We start from the raw sequence: 18,838 nt of genomic DNA on the forward strand, positions 1-18,838 counted from the left end.
TATTTCCACGCTCAAAACAGTCCTGACTCTTTTTACACAGGTGCACAGCCTGTGGCCCCTCTCGCTGTCGTCATCAGCTATGCTAGAAGACATATCCTTCTGTCTCTTAAACCAACTTAAGTTAATTATCTTCAAAAATATATTTTAGTGTTTTTTATAAAAATATTTTTTTCACTTATCTTCAGAATTAATGTTGTGGACCAACACCAACATGGCCCATTTTCACAAAGCTGCATCAGGGAGTGGGCCTGAACTTAATATAGCCCTGAGAATCACATCCATGCAAATTAAACCTCCCCTCCTCCCCCCACACACAAATTTTACTAATCCGTGGTAGAGGTATCTACCCCTTTCCCTACATGTTTTGTACTTCAGAGAAGTCCCCACGGGCCGTTGTTGGCATGATTTTACTGGCAGCGACTATCTTGGATTTTAAATAATCTTTTTTTTTTTTTTTTAAAGCCTCCCATCTGCTTCAAAACCCTTGATTTTACTGAAAATCGATGGGGATGAACCCCTAAAGCCTTTCTACTCCTATATCATGCCAGGTTTGTGCTGGATGGCCAGCCAAGGAGAGTCCATATCTCGTGTGCCTAATGGTTCTGCCCCAGAGACAACACCCAGGATCAGTTGCCTCCCCCTTCCTTTCGGAACATTGCACAGCAGAGGCTCCTGAGAAAAGGGGAACAATTTTATCAGTGTTGTAGAGAGGGTGGTGCATTGAACAGCTCCTACTATTGCACACATGGAGCAGCTAGCATCCTTCCCTGATTCTGTACCCTAAGGGTATGCATATTACAGGCTGAGGAATGATGCCTTTAAGCTCAGCTCACCATGAGGATGGGTTTGGAAGGACAGGTAATCAAATCTAAAATCCAGTTCTGTTAAGTGAAACTATTCACTTCTGTTTCCAATTTTCAGATTATACTGAATTGGCCATGAGTACAGTGACGCAGACCCAGGCCATTCCTTACTCCGGCCCCTTCAGTCTGCTGCACTTCCAACTTGAGAAACTGACAGGTGAGTGGCAGCTACCAGCTTTCATTACAAGTTGTTCCATGAGTTCTGCCTAGTAGCCCAGATAAAGAAATAAGTATGTTTGTCTGTGTAAGTATATTTGTCTGTGTATACAGCTCAAACAAAAACCTCCAGTTGTGCTGTGTTATTTTGCCAAAAATATTCACTTAATATGAGGTTGAAGAGACAAAAGCTGAATAAGGGAAAAGGCCTCAGAAGCCACAAGGTGCACACTTAACACCAGGGCTATGAGTGAGAGCTAGAAACTGTTCTTGGCTCTCCCCATGCTTCAATCATCAGCCAGAAAAACCCTTATTTATGCTACAACAATTGTACTCTGTGTACTCAAATAATTTAGCGCAACTGGTAAAAGCAAAACAGCATATAGATAAGTCCAGTTTTGCTTTTACCAGTCACGTTGAATTATTTGAGTACATGCAGTACAATTGCTGTAGCATAAATAAGTGTTTTTCTGGCTGATGATTGAAGCATAGGGTTAACCAAGATTTGTTTTCTAGCTCTCATCCATAGCCCTGGTGTTAAGTGTGCACCTTGTGGCTTCTGAGGCCTTTTCCCTTATTCAGCTTTTGTCTGTTCAATCTAATATAAAGTGAATATTTTTGGCAAAATAACACAGCACCAACTGGAGGTTTTTTGTTTGAGTTGTATGTTTCATTGCACCCCAGTTCCTCTATTGTAGAAGGTGTCTGTATACAGTATGTACAATTTTGGACTTGCTGTATATTTCTTGGTGTTGGAGGAAAGATGTAAGATTGAAGGTTTGTAGGCTGAGATGGATCTGCTGCACTAGGAGAAATAGGGTTGCGTGTGCTCCTGTAAGGTGCCTCTCTTGCTGCAGGTTATCCCTTTAATGCATCGTGTAGTAACTTGACATTTGATTTTCCCTAGGCGATGTAGAGGAAATAGACTTACAGGAGAGGAAGGCCTTAAAGGTTTTTAAAGCAATCACGGTGATGCAGGAGCCAGGCATGATAGTGCTAGAGGTAAGTGTGAATAATCTTCCATTCTCCAAAAGATGACTGTTATCTGAATAAAGGGACCCATGCAGTTTAGAGAGTTCACGCACATTAGCATCTTGGAACAATTGTTTTGTGCCACAGTACCTGCAAAGAATCCCATGGTCTCTGGGATTGGTGTGATTACTGACACTCTGCTGTTAACTGAATTAAGCAATCACAGTTCTTGAGGGAGAACAGATGCCATCCAAAACAATGGAGAGTCTTAGAAATGAAACTAAAGTGGATAAGGAAACATTTGTTTTGACAGGCAGCTCACTTGTTTGAAATTTGTGATTAATACATTTGCTTTATATTGGCTATGAAAGAAGCCTGCAAAACCCCCCCCCAAAAAAACCTTTCACACTGTCCCCAGTTGCTCCTACCCCTGGCTGGTGCCATTTCCCAAATGGTGCCCCTAGAGTTAGGCTTGCGCTACTATTGCTAAGGTTCATGTTTCATTATACAGGAATAGTACTGGGCAGGGCAGGATCAACTATGGATTGCTCCTGCCCCCAAAACAATGGTAGGCCTTTGGAAGGGGGGGGTGAGGAATAGCACAGGCTTCAGTCTGGGAGCATTGGACTATGGATTAGAGAATGACACGGTGGCTGTTATCTAACCCGCTGAAATGGGGGGGTGGGAGGGAGTGCTCACTGCAGGCACGGAGATAAGGCCATCCACCGCCCTGTGGAGCGGTGAATGGCCTAGTCCCCCGCAGTTAAGGGAGGGAACGCGCACAGCCCCCTCTCTTCCTACCTACCGAATCTATCCCCCTCCCCCTTACCTTTGCGACGTGTTAGTAAAGTAACTTGTTAAAGTCAGCTGAGCCTGCCTGCAGTCACGCGTGTGTGGGTGGAAGCTTCTCTGACGCAACTTCCGCCCACACACACAACTACAGACAGGCTCGACTGACTTCAGCTAGTCGCTTTACTAATGTGCCGCGAAAGTAAGGGGGAGGGAGGGAGATTCTCGGGCCGTGCGAGGGGTGCTGAAGGGCGGTGAGGTGGCTAGAGAGAAGGGTGGTGGTGGTGGGAGGAAGACGCTGAAGGGAAAAAATGGGGAAGGCAAAGTGGGGAGAAGACGCTGAAGGGAAAAAATGAGGAAGGCAGAGTGGGCAGAAGACGCTGAAGGGAAATGGGGAAGACAGAGTGGGAGAAGATGCTAATGGGAAATGGGGATTGGGGAAGACAGAGTGGGGAGAAGACGCTGAAGGGAATTGGGGAAGACTGAGTGGGGAGAAGATGCTGAAGGGAAATGGGGAACAGAGAGTGGGGAGTAGATGCTGGAAGGGAAGAAGACAGATGCCAGACTATGGGGGCAGCGGAGGGAAGAAGATGGGTGCCAGACCAATTTGGGGGGGGTGAAGGGAGAGGCACAGTAATAGAGCAAATGGAAGACACTGAGAGAAGACAGACAGTGGATGGAAGGAATTGAATGAGAAGATGAGGAAAGCAGAAACCAGACAACAAAGGTAGAAAAAAAAATTATATTTATTTATTTCCTTTTTTTTGCTTTAGGATAAAGTAGTATATTAGTTGTGTTGATAAAAATTTATAAACAAAGCCCTGCATATAAAAAAGACCCCTCCCCACCCATCCCATTCATCAGGAATAAACCTATTAAATCACATAACATACCTCCCCATCCCCATATTAAATATAGTCCTATATAATAAAAAGGTGTTCAAGGTGTCTAATCATTAGAATATGCAATCAATGGCACCCAAATCTTTTTGAAACTATTATAATTTCCTTGCTGTATAGCAAGCACTCTCTCTATTTTATAAATATGACAAACTGAATTCCACCAAAAGGTATAATTAAGTTTAGTATAGTCCTTCCAATTTCCAGTAATATGTTGAATGGCAACCCCCATCAGTATTAACAAAAGTTTATTGTTATTTGCTGAAATTTGACTCTTGAATCTCATAAATGTTCCAAATAAAATAGTATCATAGGATAGGGCAACATGATTTTCTAACATTGAATTAATTTGGGACCAAATTAAAAAAGTAAATGATCTAGAGTCCCAGTATCTAAATTACAATGCCAGCATCTATTAGACCTAGAGCTATGCAACTTTTGTAAACGAACTGGGATCCAAAAAGCTCTATGTAACAAGAAGAACCAAGTTTGTCTCATAAATGCTGACCTTGTACTTTTTAATCTCCAAGACCAAAGTCACCTTTTACCGCAGCTTGATAACTTACTTCCTGAGTTGTTTTTCCTTTGGTGGTTGAATCTTGCTTTTCACTTCCGTAGATGACCTTCTTCACTCATTAAGCTACATATACAACAAAGGGGCGTGGCTTAGCGCGCACACAAAATGGACGTGTGATCGCGGCGCTCCTCTTAACTAGGCAACGGCTGTTAAAAAAAAGTTTCCCCCTTCAAGCCGATTTCGGCGAAAAAACTAGATCGTATTGGTGGAAAAACTATTGCTGATATTTCTACAAAAAGGAAAAGAAGAAGGACAGTGAAAGTCCAGTGGAGAAGCAACTCCGTCAATGGTAGAGAGGGAGTATCCAGCCTCTGCACCGTTGGAAGTTTTTTCTTTTCCTTTTTCTGCAGTGCCGTCGGTGCTGAAACTTTTATGCCTGCCAGCTGTGGCAGTTTGATACTAACCTCCTTCGCCGGTACTGAAGCAAGGCCCTGAGGGGAGAGAGCCAAAAAGATCTGTTATTTCTTCGCCGGCTTTTTCTCTGTGCTGGTGCGGCGCGGCATCGAAGGCAAGCTACTGGACATTTTGGCTGGCAGAAGTCTTCGTGGTCCTAACGACCACTGTGGAGAAAATAAAATCGGCGAAAAATATCAAAGAAGTGCAGGAGCATGGCAAGCACCCGACAAAATAAAAACGAAACTGGTATGTCGGCGAAAAGGCAGAAGCAGGATCAAATTACACCGAGTAAGGTCCCGCTTCCTGCTGAAGAGTCGGATGTGCTGAGCAAAGCCGAAGTTATGGAGGAACTGAGACAGATAAAACAAATGCTTAAAGAGACTGTGAGTAATATGGCCGAAATGAAGGAAGAAATACTAAATATCCACAGACAGATGGAAATAAATAATAAAAGAACAACTGACTTAGAAACTAAAATGGAGGTTTTAGAATGTGAAGGAAACAGATGTAAAAATGACAGTTTGGAACTGATTCAATTGAAAAATCAGCTGGAAGATTATGAAAACCGAGGAAGAAGAAAGAATATAAAACTTTTTGGAATGCAGGAAAATTTGGAAGGGAAAAATGCCATACAATTTTTAGAAAATCTAATCCCTAAAATACTGCAATTGGATTTTAAACAGCCATTAGAAATAGAAAGGGCGCACAGGATCCCATTAAAAAATATGGAAAATCAAGGCAGACCAAGACCATTAATATTTAAAATGCTAAGATACCAGCAAGCAATAGAAATTTTAAATGCTGCCAAGAAAGATAAAAATTTAAATTACAAAGGATCCAAAATATGGTTTTTGCCTGATTTTGCTAAAAACACAGCAAACAAAAGGAAGAGATTCCTAGACTTGAGACCTCAATTAAAGGAAAAAGGATATAAATATGGATTGTATTACCCAGCAAAAATGAGGGTATCTTCTGGAGATAAATCTTTGTATTTTGAAGATCCGGAAAAGCTAAAGACCTTTCTTTCAAAATCAGAACCTATGTCATTTTAACATAATGGATGTTGAAATGATCAGAAAATATCAAGACTGGTTTTGATGGACATTGTGAAAAGGAAAAAAAAATTTAATATAAAACTATGAGACTTTGGAATACTGAAGAAAGAAGAATATGAAATAAAGAACAGGAAATAAAATGAACTAAAGAAAAAGACAATAAAAAATATAAAGAAGAAATAGACAAGAAAGATGGACTGGAAAGTTTCAAGTTTATTAGGATTTTATATACCGCCTATCAAGGTTATCTAAGCGGTTTTACAATCAGGTACTCAAGCATTTTCCCTCTCTGTCCCGGTGGGCTCACAATCTAGCTAACGTACCTGGGGCTATGGAGGACTGAGTGACTTGCCCAGGGTCACAAGGAGCAGCGCGGGGTTTGAATCCACAACCCCAGGGTGCTGAGGCTGTAGATCCAACCACTGCGCCACACACAAACTCAAGAGACTAAACTTTAGAAGAGTAAAAGTTGGATGACTGGAGTAAAGAGTGATCAGAAAGTAATAAAAAACTTGAACAAATAACAAAAGGAGAAAAAAAAGAAGAATGCACCAGATAATAATACAAATGGGTAAAAGAAGAAAGCAGAATGGAAAAAAGGATATTAAATAAAATGACTAATGACACTCAAGAGACTAAAGGGAAGAAGGATATAAATAAGAAAACAATATGAAAGATCTGTTAATTTAATAAATTAACGAACGAAAAGTAATGAAAGAAAGGATAACAAAAAGAAGAATATAGAATGGACTAATCATAGACAAAAATGATATATGACATTTAGATGCAAGTAAAAGAAAGGAAATGAAAATGTAAAATAAATAAGAAAGATAGACTAAAAGATTAATTATAAAGTTTGATTTTGTAATATTATAGTTTCAAAAGGATTGGACATTAATTGGAAAAGAGGAAAAAATATAAAAAAAATTTAATAATAATTAAAAATTTCAGAAAAAAAAAATTGTTGATATATAAATAGATGATAATAATTATAAAATTATAATCAACTTTTAAAGAAGTATATGAAGATATGGATATTTGTTTTTAGATATTAAAAGGATGATAAGAATTGATGAAATAGAATGTACGAGATATAGGAAAAATAACACTACTATATTAAATATATGTTTATGATAGAATTTTGTGATATAAACTAAAATATTGAGGAAATATAAATTAAAGATTGATGAGTGGATAAAGATACATTAATGGAATGTTAGGAGTAAAATATGGTTAAAATTATCAAAGGTTAATATAACAGATAGAGAATAAAATTATTTGAAAATGGTAAAAAAAAAAAAAAGATTTTATGTTTAGAAGAGAGATATACTAAAATACACTGTGAAAGATTAATGAATTTATTTTAAGAAATGATAAAGGGGATATTAATTAATATTGGTTGCCTAGGGGGGAGGGGGATGTTGGGGTTGCTGTTCCAATGTGTGTCCTTAAGCAATCATTATATTGGGTGGGAAATGGTGGGAAAAAGATGGGTTTTAAAGGTATTACTAGAATGATTAAGGAAAAGATTAATAAGGGGTTGGTTACTTCAGGGGTAAAAATGTGTGTCATTGAGAAAAAAAATTTTTTGAATCTTAAATATGAAGGAAGGAAAAAGATTATGATGATAAGTTTTAAAATATATAATTCTTTTAAGATATTTTCTATTAATGTCAATGGCCTGAATCATGTAATCAAAAGGAAAAAGGTATTAGCATTTTTAAAAAAGCAAAACGCGGATGTTTATTGTTTGCAGGAGACTCATCTGAATATAAAGGAATCACAAAAACTAAAGGGTGGGTGGGTAAAGGAATGTTTTTTTGCGCCAGCAGCAGGTAAAAAAGCAGGGGTAGCAATTCTTATAAATAAAAAATGTATGGCCAATTTTAAGGTAATAAATTCAGATCCACATGGAAGATGGATACATATTGATATAAGTATGGGAAATAATACCCTGACGTTGTTTAATATATACGCCCCTAATTCGAATCAATCAGAATTTTTAAAAAAGTTACAGAGTATGTTGTTACCACTGGCTGCTTCTAATTTAGTGGTGGCTGGAGATTTTAATGTTGTAATGGATCCATTATTGGATAAAAAAACAGGTAAAAGCATAAAATCTTTAGGTTTAGATAATTTGGCTCAATCATGTGATTTGAAGGATATATGGCGTATTCTTCATTTTAATGATCAGGAATTTTCATTTTGTTCACAGGTTCATAAATCATTTTCAAGAATAGATTATATTTTTATTTCAACACATAAGGTGCAACAGGTGATTAAAGCTTCCATAGATCCTATTATTATTTCGGATCATGCGGGAGTATGGATAGAATTACAATTGGATCAATTGGAGAATGGAAGACCTCTTTGGAGATTTGATAATGCATTGCTTGTGGATGACAAATTTTTGGAAAATTTTAAAACACAAATTAATGATTTCTTTCAAATGAATTTAGTGGAGGATACATCTATTGAGAATGTATGGGATGCATTTAAAGCAACTATGAGAGGTAATATTATATCATATTCAGCTTTTGTTAGGAAACAGATTAAAATGCAGTATATAGAATTAGAAAAAGAAATTAAAATATTAGAAGCTAAATTGGTAAGTAAATGGGAACATGAGGTTTTGCAAGCTCTTTTGAAAGCAAAAGGTAAATATAATGAATTAACTTCAAAAATGATAAGAAGAGATTTGTTTTCCAAGCAAGCAATATATTATGGAAATTCTAATAAGGCGGGAAGATTATTGGCAAATTATCTTAAAGCAAAAAAAAGAAGAACTAATATTAATGGGATAAAAGATGATAATGGTATAATAACAAATCAAACAGATATAATTTTAAAACAATTTCTAAAATTTTATAAGGACCTGTATTCTTCCGAGCCTTATTTGGAGAGACAAAAAGATGGTAAAAATTTTTTAGATTTAATTAATGGACCTAAGGTTCCTGATCATATAAAACGGAGTTTAGATGAACCTATATCATTAAAAGAATTAGAAACAGCATTGAGATCTCTTAGAGTTGGATCCGCTCCAGGTGGTGATGGATATACAGTAGAATTTTATAAAACATTTCAAAATGTCCTTTCCCCATTTTTACTAAATTTATATCAGACACAACTTATAAAAGGTGATATTAAAGGTACTATGGCTGAATCAATAGTAATTGTTTTGCCTAAGCCAAATAAAGATCCTACTTTGGTTTCAAACTACAGGCCTATATCTTTAATAAATGTGGATAATAAACTTTTGGCAAAAATTTTGGCTTTGAGGTTAGCCAAAGCTTTCCCACATATTATAGACACGCATCAGACTGGTTTTATTGCTAAAAGACACTCCTCTAATAATTCTAGATTATTGTTTCATATGTTAAATTTATCAAAAAAAATGGATGAACCGGCCTTTACAATTTCATTAGATGCAGAAAAAGCGTTTGATAGAGTTGAATGGAATTTTATGTATCAAGCTTTAGAATGGTTTGGTATAGGTTCTGGATTTATACAAATGGTAAAAACATTGTATAGCTTCCCAATTGCAAGATTAAATATTAATAATATGATATCTGATGGTTTTCAATTACAGAGGGGAGTTAGACAAGGTTGTCCTTTATCTCCTTTGTTATTTGATGTTGTATTAGAACCCTTATTATTAGCAATACAGCAAGCAAGGGGGATACAGGGTATTCCATATTCTGATATGGAATATAAAATTTCGGCTTATGCGGATGATATTTTACTTTATTTGAGGAATCCAGAGTCTACCTTATCTTGTCTATTGGAATTAATTGATATGTTTGGCAAATTTTCAGGTTATAAAATTAATTGGAGTAAATCTGAAATTATACCTTTAAATGTTCATTGTGTAAAAGGATTATTTGACGCTTTTCCGTTCATATGGAAAGAAGAAGGATTTAAATATCTTGGCATTCAAGTTAAAAATACAATTGAAGATACAGTAAAAGAAAATGAAAAATTTGTATTAAAAAAAGTTACGGAGTTGTGTGAGCAATGGAACCCTTTACATATTTCTTGGTGGGGGAGAGTTCAAACTATTAAAATGATGATGTTGCCTGTAGTTTGTTACCAAATGAGTATGATACCTATTTATTTTCAGGGGTCCTTTTATAAAAAGCTTAATAGCATTTTAACGAAATTTCTTTGGCTTGGTAAAACACCTAGAATAGCTTTAGTAACTTTGCAAAAATCAATTAAGGAAGGAGGGGTAAATTTTCCAAATTTTTATAGGTACCATCAAGCCTATATTCTACGTCAGGGTATGGACAATCTGGGCATAACCACCTATAGTTATGCTGATGACATCACCATCCTCATCCCATACGATCATTCTAAACCTACCATAACAGACAAACTTCACCAAACACTTGAAACAGTCACAACCTGGATGAAAAATCACAAACTTAAACTCAACCAAGACAAAACCAAATTCATCCTCCTCGAAAATGACAAGGTCCAAACCACAACCAACTTAGATATAAACGCAATCAAATATCCCATCCAAACCACCATAAAACTACTTGGCATGACCATAGACAGATGCTGCACTATGCAACCGCAAATAAATAAAACAATTCAGAAATCATTCGCAATCATGAGAAATCTGAGACAAGTCCGAAAATTCTTTGAAAGAACACAATCCCAACTTATAGTACAATCCCTAATACTAGGTATATTGGACTACTGCAACATCCTCTTCCTTCCTTGCCCTGCAACTACGATAAAACAACTCCAAACAATCCAAAATACAGCTTTGAGACTCATCTACTCATTGAAAAAACATGACCACATCACTGAAGCCTTCATCAACTCACATTGGCTTCCAATCCAAGAAAGAATCCAATTCAAATTCTACTGCATATTATTTAAAACCCTACACGGAGACAGCCCATCATACTTGAACAATCGCCTCATCCAAGCACCCACTACCAGACACAGAAAAACGCACTCCCCATTCATACCCCCCCCCCCCAATCAAGGAAGTAAAAAGAACAAAACTACACGACGGCCTCCTAGCCACTCAAGCCGCAAGGCTGGACAACCAGATCTCCAACCTTCTGATGACCACCCCAGACTATAGGACGTTCAGAAAAGAAATAAAAACCACACTTTTCAAGAAATTCCTGAAGCAGCAATAACATCACGACCTCTTAATAACTCTAAAACTGACATTTGATCTACCCATTACTGCACTAATAATAACAAAAGAACCTCCACTATGACCACCTATTAACTCTTTTACAAACCACCTCACCCTCAACAACCCGCTAAATGTTTATAAGATCTACAACTTACCTATCTAGCTAATCATTGTAACTCTGTTTTTTTTTAAATTAACCTTTTGTAATCCGCCTTGAACCGCAAGGTAATGGCGGAATAGAAATCCCTAATGTAATGTAATGTAATGTATGTATTGGATCCTCCCAGAACTTATAGATAATGCACCAGATTGGTTGTATTTGGAATGGCGCCTTATGTTTCCCCTAAATTTAGTTCATCTTCCAAGTATTAACATACCTAGAAGATACAGAGAAAATAAAATATTAATGGATACTTGGAAAACGTTGAGGTTTATAAGTAAATTAACACCTATCCCAATAAACAAGTCAACTAATCAATCTCTATGGATAAACTCCAAGATCAAAATTGGCGGAACTCAAATCCTTTGGAAGAACTGGATTATTGCAGGCATTAGATCTCTAAATGATGTTATTTCAGAAGGTAAACTGCTGGAATTTTCACAATTGCAACATAGATTTGGTCTTAGTAAAACACAAAGTTTTAAATGGTTGCAATTGAAGCAGGCCATTCAGGTTGGGTTCCCTGAATGGAAAACATTGAATAATCAATATAGTTTAAAGTTCTTATGTTTTCAAGCAGACTTCCTAGGGCATCAAGCCGCATTGTGGTATAAATTAATATCTGGATATTTGAATAAAAAACCAAAAAATGGTTTAAGAGACATTTGGAGCATTGCGATTAAGCATCAAATTACTGCATCTCAATGGCCACTAATTTGGTCTTGGAGAATGAGATGTACAGTGTCAGCATCTATGAGACAAACTTGGTTCTTTTTATTACATAGAGCTTTTTGGACCCCTACACGTTTGCAAAAATTAGATAGTTCCAAGTCCAATAGATGCTGGCACTGTAATCTGGAACCTGGGATGTTGGATCATTTACTGTATCATTGTCCCTACATTAAAAGTTTTTGGAATGCAATTTGGCCACAAATTAATAAATTGATGGAAAATCATGTAGCAATATCATATGATACAGTGTTATTTGGAATGATGATGAGAAAAAAAAGTCAAATTTCATCAGAAAATAACAAGCTTTTATTAGTCATGACAGGGGTTGCCATTCAGCATATAACCAACAATTGGAAGAATTATAGTAACCTAAATTATACATTTTGGTGGAATACAATATGTCATATATTCAAAATGGAAAGAGCAATAGCAATACAAAGAGGGACATATACTAAATTTATAAAAATATGGGGGCCATTGACAAAATATTGTAATGAATAAATAGTAGGATTTCTCTTCTTCTTTTCTTCTTTTCAATATCTTCTTTGTGACACACATGAAGGGGAGGGTAGTGAAAATAATTTTTACACAATATGCTATAATATGATATACAATATGTAATGAATGATTGGAAAGTATTAGAAGGGTGGGGGGAGGGAGAGGGGATAAAAATATGTTTAGAATATTATGTATTAGATATAAAAGTGATATTGTGTATTCATTAATTGTATTTCAATATTTTGTACACTTCATGTAAAATTTGAAAATGAATAAAAATTATTAAAAAAAAAAAAAAAGCTACATATACAACTAAGAGTTTATCTCTGTGTCTTCTTCCTAGTGGGTGGCAAATCCTTCCAATGATATGTACGCTGATACAGTGACAACAGTTATCCTGGAAGCCCAGTCAAACCCCAAAGTGCAGAAAGGTATACTGTAATCCATTTCTACTTACATTATTCTAGTGTATGCTGCTTGGCTTCTGTGAGTGGGAATATGGTGGATTCTGACTGGAAGCTGATAAAACTGGGAAAGAGACCCGAAAGCTGTGAATGGGGACAGAGTTTATTATAATTCTTGTCTCTCTGTGCAGCTTTACCACATATGATGGATAAATAAGTTACTGGAACTTGTTTTATTATTATTATTATTATTTACTGGAACTTGTTGCTGTTTGGATAAATGAGTTTCTGTCTTGCAACTTATGGAGGCATTTCAGGGATTTAATTGAATCCCTTTAAAGCCTTGTACTTGAAAGCTCTTTAGTTCTTCTGCAGCTGTTCAGAAAATAAATTTGTACTTATGTTAAAAAAGTGGTGCACATCCACATAAAGCCAAATGTTCAAGCCCTTGAAAGAAAGAAAATGCTTTTTGTGATACTCTTCCTTACTGGCAAATATATTAACTATTTTAAAGAAAGATTAATAATCCAGAGTTTATTTTGCCATTCCAGTTGCAAAGTTTTCAGTTGCCACTGAGGAGTGAAAATTGATCTATGAGACTGTACTTGTCTTGGCTTCCTAACCTCTAGACTTGGTTGCTTTTATGCTGCACATGCTGTGACCATGCTGAATGTACTTGGCTAAGACCTGCAGCTTTGTTTGAGTAAGAAATATGGGTAATGTGCATCCGCATTGCACATGTTTTGTGTGTGTGTGTGGAGTAAGAGGTCTTCCTGCAATATTTTCAAGAATGTGTACCAGATTACAGGTATTTACTGTATATGCATTTACCTTAGCCATGATGTCTGACTGACTAACTTCGCTCTTTTCAGGAATTTCATACAGTGTTCCTAAGGAAGTCGACATGGAAGTGTACAGTAAGAGACTGGAGATCATGTTTCAGTAAGTTCATATGATATGGTTAATTCAGACTAGGACAAGGATTACTAAACTGAGAACTGAATAATAATGTATGGTTCATGGTACGAGACCCTGAAGGTTTAGAGTGAGTGTGTTTTGTGTACGTTGTAGCAACTGTTCAAACTCCTTTTACTGACTTAAGTGCATTCACTCTGCAGCCCCTTAATATCTCCTCATTTATTTCCCCCATGCTCCCCCCACTGTGAACTCCATTCATCGGGTAAGTCCCTCTTCTGTAGCGCTTGGTAAACTGGTATAGTCCTTACGAATGGTTATATACCTCACTGCTACTAGCAGGTGGAGACTGAACACAAACTTGTATATCAGTATAGCTTCCCCTCTTGCAATCCAGTCTCCTCAGTCTCCATTAAAGCAGGTAGTAAGACTAATTCGGCTCCCCTCTTAGTACTGTTGGAATTTTGTTTTAGAATCCTGGGTTTCCCTTTTGTGCTGGATAGAGCTTGGACGGGTCCTGTTTGGGGATCCATCCGACCTCGGGGGTGTTAAACTCGGCGGGTCTTGTGCTGGATCCCTCCCCTCACCTTCCTCCACCTCCTCACATTTTTGTAGAGGTGCCTCATCCGGCGGCCTGGCCTCCTGGTTGGTCATCCCTTCAGCTTTGAGAGCCGTGGAGTCTGTTCTAAGTGAAAAAAAAAAAAAAAATCCTCAGGTGTGCCGGTCTAAAGGGCTCAATTCCCTTTAAAACTACCATTTGTATTGTGGAGGTTTTTCTCATCTAACCGGCACTTTTATTAGAGCTAGGGCATTTTTCTACACAAAGATTCACTTTTAAGGGGGAAAAATATGCTCTTGTGCTCCAGACATGAGGTACTCGTGGCTGGCCTGTGTAAGCATTGTGTATGTGGGAGAGGTGGGGGGTCTCTCGTCGACAGCGGTTGCCAGCAACAAGGGCACCCCGCTGCATGTACCTCGCAAAGGATTCCCTTACTGCCAGAGCGGCTGGGGATTCCTTTTTCGCTTCGGTCGGTTCCTCGGCCTCAGCATCAGGAAAGTCCCAGGCTTTTCAGACACTTCAGGCCACAGGAGCTCCGATTTTGGCGGGAACCTCCTCCTTAATTTCTATTACCTCAGGTGACCTTCCCCCTGTTCTGGAAATACAGGGGCAAGGTATGGCAGGGTCCCCTGCTGGGGCAGAGAGTCCCTTGGGGCCGCCAGGGTTTTTCCCCTGAATTTATGTTGGCACTATGTAAAGCTTATGTGCTGGCAGCTGGAGGTTCCGTGTCCACTCCGGGGATCTCGGGGTTTTTTTGCCCTCGATGTCTTCCCCAGTGCAGCCCCATACAGCGGTGGTTTTGCCCCACCCCTCCTCCTCTCCTCCTCTCTCATCCAAGTGCCTGAGGGTTTCTTGGGATGAGGATTTTTGCCCAGAGGAGCAAGATGTTATTGATGAGGACCTGGACCCTTGGGGAGATTTCCAGGATCCTCTTGGGGGGGGGTCAGATTCCACCAGCGAGGGGTTCGAGCACCCCCCAGCTGGCGAAGATGCACTGTGGTATGCATTTTTCAGTGGGACGAGCTTCATGAGCTAATTCTTTCAGGTCTCCTCGGTTTTGTACTTTGAGGACACCGTGTTGGAGCCCTCGCGTACAGTGGACCCCTTGCTAAAGGAGATCTGCTCTGCTTCCTGCTCTTTTCCTATGCATCATGATATTCGGGATATTATGCTCGCACAGGGGCAGGTGCCAGAAGCTCCCTTTCATTTTGCGTGCTCCATGGCCTGCCTGTAACCAATTCCTGAAGGGGATAGGGACACTCTGAAGTCGCCTGTAGTGGACGCGGTGGTCTCGGCCATCTCTAAAAGGCATACTGTGCCTGTTGAGGGCAATGCGGCCTTGAAGGACCCGGAGGAGCGTAAGTTGGAGTCCCTCCTTAAAAACAGAGTTTTGATGTGACAGCTCTGGCAGTCCAAGTGGCGATGTGTGGCGGGCTGGTGGCTTGGGCGTGTTTTCGCTGGGCCGAGCATGTCCTTGACTGTAAAACTGAGGATTGGGAATTGCTTAAGCGCGAGGTGGCAATGATTGAATTGGGTGCTTCTTATCTTTTAGATGCCATATATGATCTCTTGCAAGCTTCTGCCAAGTCACTGGCATTTGCAGTGGCAGCTCGCCGTACCTTGTGGCTTTGCACTTGGTCGGCGGACTTGGCGTCCAAAGCTAAGTTGACAAAGTTTCCTTTTAAGGGATCTTTCTTGTTTGGTGAGGACCTGGAAAGGTTGGTTTAGACTCTCACTGATTCTAAAGTGCCTCATTTGTCTGAGGAGAGGCCTAGGCCGCTGGCTCGAGGTGGCACTGCTCGTGGGTGTGATTTCTACTGTTTCTGCCCTGGTCAAGGGGCTGCCTCTTTTCAGTCCCCTGGGCTCTCTAGAGGCAAGTTCTTCCAGCGCATGCAGTCCTTTCGTGGGGCCAGCCGGGGTACGTATAGTGCCCCCGCCAGATCCCCTGCCACCCGTCCTGCCCAATGACTCCTTGCCGGCACCCGTCTTGGTTCCAGTGGATGCCCGGCTGAGGGATTTTTATACAAGGTGAGCAGACATCATGTCCGATCAGTGGGTTCTGGAGATGATTTGGGACGGGTATGTTCTGGAGTTTGCCCGTTACTTGCCAGATCGTTTTCTCGCTTCTCCCTCGCAGGTGGGGTAGAAGCAGCAGGCCTTTCACCAGACCCTTCAAAGATTGTGGAATCTCCCCATGGTGGTTTCAGTTCCCCCACGGGAGTGGGGCACAGGTTGGTACTTGATTTACTTTGTGGTGCCAAAGAAAGAAGGGATCTTTCGGCCCATCCTGGATTAGAAGGGGGTCAATAGGGCTCTTCACGTGCCTTCCTTCTGCTTGGAAACTCTGCGGTCTGTGATTCTGGCGGTTCAGCCGAGGGAGTTTCTGACCTCTCTAGATCTGACCAAGGCTTATTTGCACATTCCTATTCAGGCCTCCCATCATCGCTTTCTGCGCTTTGCGATCTTGGGACAACATTATCAGTTCTGTACACTTCCCTTTGGTCTGGCCACGGCTCTGCAGATGTTCACCAAGGTGATGGTTGTCGTGGTGGCATTGCGCAAAGGGGGCATTCTAGTTCATCCCTACCTGGACAACTGGTTGATTCGAGCGAAGTCATTACAGGAGAGCACCGGGGCCACGGCTCGGGGTGTGGAGTTTTTGCAGTCGCTGGGATGGGTGGTCAACCTTGCCAAGAGCCGGCTGTCTCCCTCTCAGTGCCTTGTGTATCTAGGTGTGCTGTTCGACACCTCCTTGGGGAAGGTCTTCCTTCCGGAGGTCCAGGTAAGTAAATTACAATATCAGATTCACCTGCTTATGGTGCCCGGTGTCCTCGGGCACAGGATTTCCTCCAAGTTTTGGGGTCGATGGAGGCTTCCCTCAATGTAGTGAGGTGGTCGCAAGCCCACATGTGTCCTCTTCAGTATACTCTTCTTCGGAGGTGGTCACCTCAGAGGCATAGTCTGGATCACCCTGTTCCGCTTCCGGGCTTAACTCGGGGCAGTCTTCGTTGGTGGTTCCAGACCCCCCATCTTGTACAAGGGGCGAGTCTGGATCAGCTGCAGTAGATGGTGCTGCTCACGAATGCCAGTCTTCTCGGTTGGGGAGCTCAGTGTCTAGGTCACTCAGCTCAGGGCACCTGGTCCAGGGAGGAGACTTCTTGGTCGATCAGTATCTTGGAGACCAGAGCCATCTGTTTGGCGTTGCTAGCCATCCAATCTTGTCTAATGGGCAAGTCAGTCAGGATTCTGTTGGATAATGCCACAGAGGTGGCCTATGTCAATCATCAGGGGGGCACCAGGAACACTTTGGTTTGACTCTGCTCATGGTTTGGGCAGAGTCACACCTTCAAGAAATATCAGCTTCCCACATAGCTAGTGTGGAGAATGTACAAGCGGACTTGTCATGTGCTAGATCCCGGAGAGTGGTGTCTCAACCCAGTGGCCTTTCAGTTGATAGGGCAGTCTTGGGGTCAGCCCCTCATGGACCTGATGGCCATAGGTGTCAACGCCAAAACACCCCGTTTCTTCAGTCGTCACCGAGACGGTCAGGCCGAAGGCCTGGATACTCTGGTTCAACCATAGCCAACAGAGGGGCTGTTGTATGTGTTCCCTCCATGGTCATTAGTGAGCAGAGTTCTCCGCATAATTTGCCATCCGGGCCTCGTGGTTCTGGTGGCTCTGGATTGGCCTCGACGACCGTGGTACGCGGATCTGGTGTCGGGTCCTCTTCCTCTCTTGGATGACCTTCTGACTCAGGGTCCCTTTCCAATGTTTGATCCAGGTCCCTTCTGTCTTACGGCTTGGCTCTTGAAAGGGGTCTCCTAGGTAAGAAGGGGTATCCCGGAGGTTTTCCACCTCTCAAGCTTATTTGAGGGTTTGGTGTCTATTTGAGGAGTGGTTTGATGCGTGTGGAGTGGTCTCTTTTCGCACTTCCCTGCCTAACATCTTAGAGTTCTTGCAGGATGGCCTGGATAGGGGACTGGCTTGGTCTTCTCTCCGGGTTCAGCTTGCAGCCTTGTCAGCCTTTCATGGGTTGTTGAAAGGTCAGCATTTGACTTCCATTACTGATTTGATTCGCTTCTTGCGGCCAAATTGCTCAAGCCTCCCATACGATCCTCTGTTCCTTCTTGGGATCTAAATCTGGTTACATAGAAACATAGAATATGATGGTAGAAAAGGGCCACTGGCCCAACAAGTCTGCCCACTCTAAGGACCCTCCCCCCTAAGCACTTCCATGAAGTGAACCCACATGCTTATCCCATTTTTTCAAATTACCTGAAGCGGAAGATCATTCCAACGATCAACCACCCTTTCAGTGAAGAAATACTTCCTAGTGTTGCTATGAAATCTCCCACCCCTGAGTTTAAACAGATGCCCTCTTGTTGCCGTAGGTCCTGTAAGGAAAAAGATATCTTCTTCTACTTCAATACGGCCAGTTACATATTTGAACGTCTCTATCATATCTCCCCTCTCTCTGCGTTCCTCGAGAGAGTATAGCTGCAACTTACCTAGATGTTCCTCATATGGGAGATCCTTGAGTCCTGAGACCATCCTGGTGGCCATTCGCTGAACCGACTCCACTCTCAGCACATCCTCCAAAATTGAACACAATATTCCAGATGAGGTCTCACCATGGACCTGTACAACGGCATTACAACTTCGGGCTTCCGGCTGACAAAACTTTTTCGGATGCAACCCACCA

The 18,838-nt window shown here is 40.6% G+C and overlaps 1 protein-coding gene across 1 annotated transcript in view; it reads left to right on the forward strand.

The window, feature by feature from the left end:
* The window catches only part of CPSF3 (cleavage and polyadenylation specific factor 3), an 89,508-nt gene that overhangs the window by 38,334 nt on the left and 32,336 nt on the right, over window positions 1-18,838 (forward strand). The window contains exons 13-16 of the mRNA XM_033936966.1: window positions 922-1,020; window positions 1,927-2,021; window positions 12,602-12,689; window positions 13,535-13,604. Of these exons, the coding sequence (XP_033792857.1) occupies window positions 922-1,020; window positions 1,927-2,021; window positions 12,602-12,689; window positions 13,535-13,604 (352 nt within the window). The remainder of the gene's footprint in view (window positions 1-921; window positions 1,021-1,926; window positions 2,022-12,601; window positions 12,690-13,534; window positions 13,605-18,838) is intronic.

This window comes from Geotrypetes seraphini, chromosome 3 (genome assembly GCF_902459505.1).
Source record: "Geotrypetes seraphini chromosome 3, aGeoSer1.1, whole genome shotgun sequence".
NCBI lineage: Eukaryota > Metazoa > Chordata > Amphibia > Gymnophiona > Dermophiidae > Geotrypetes > Geotrypetes seraphini.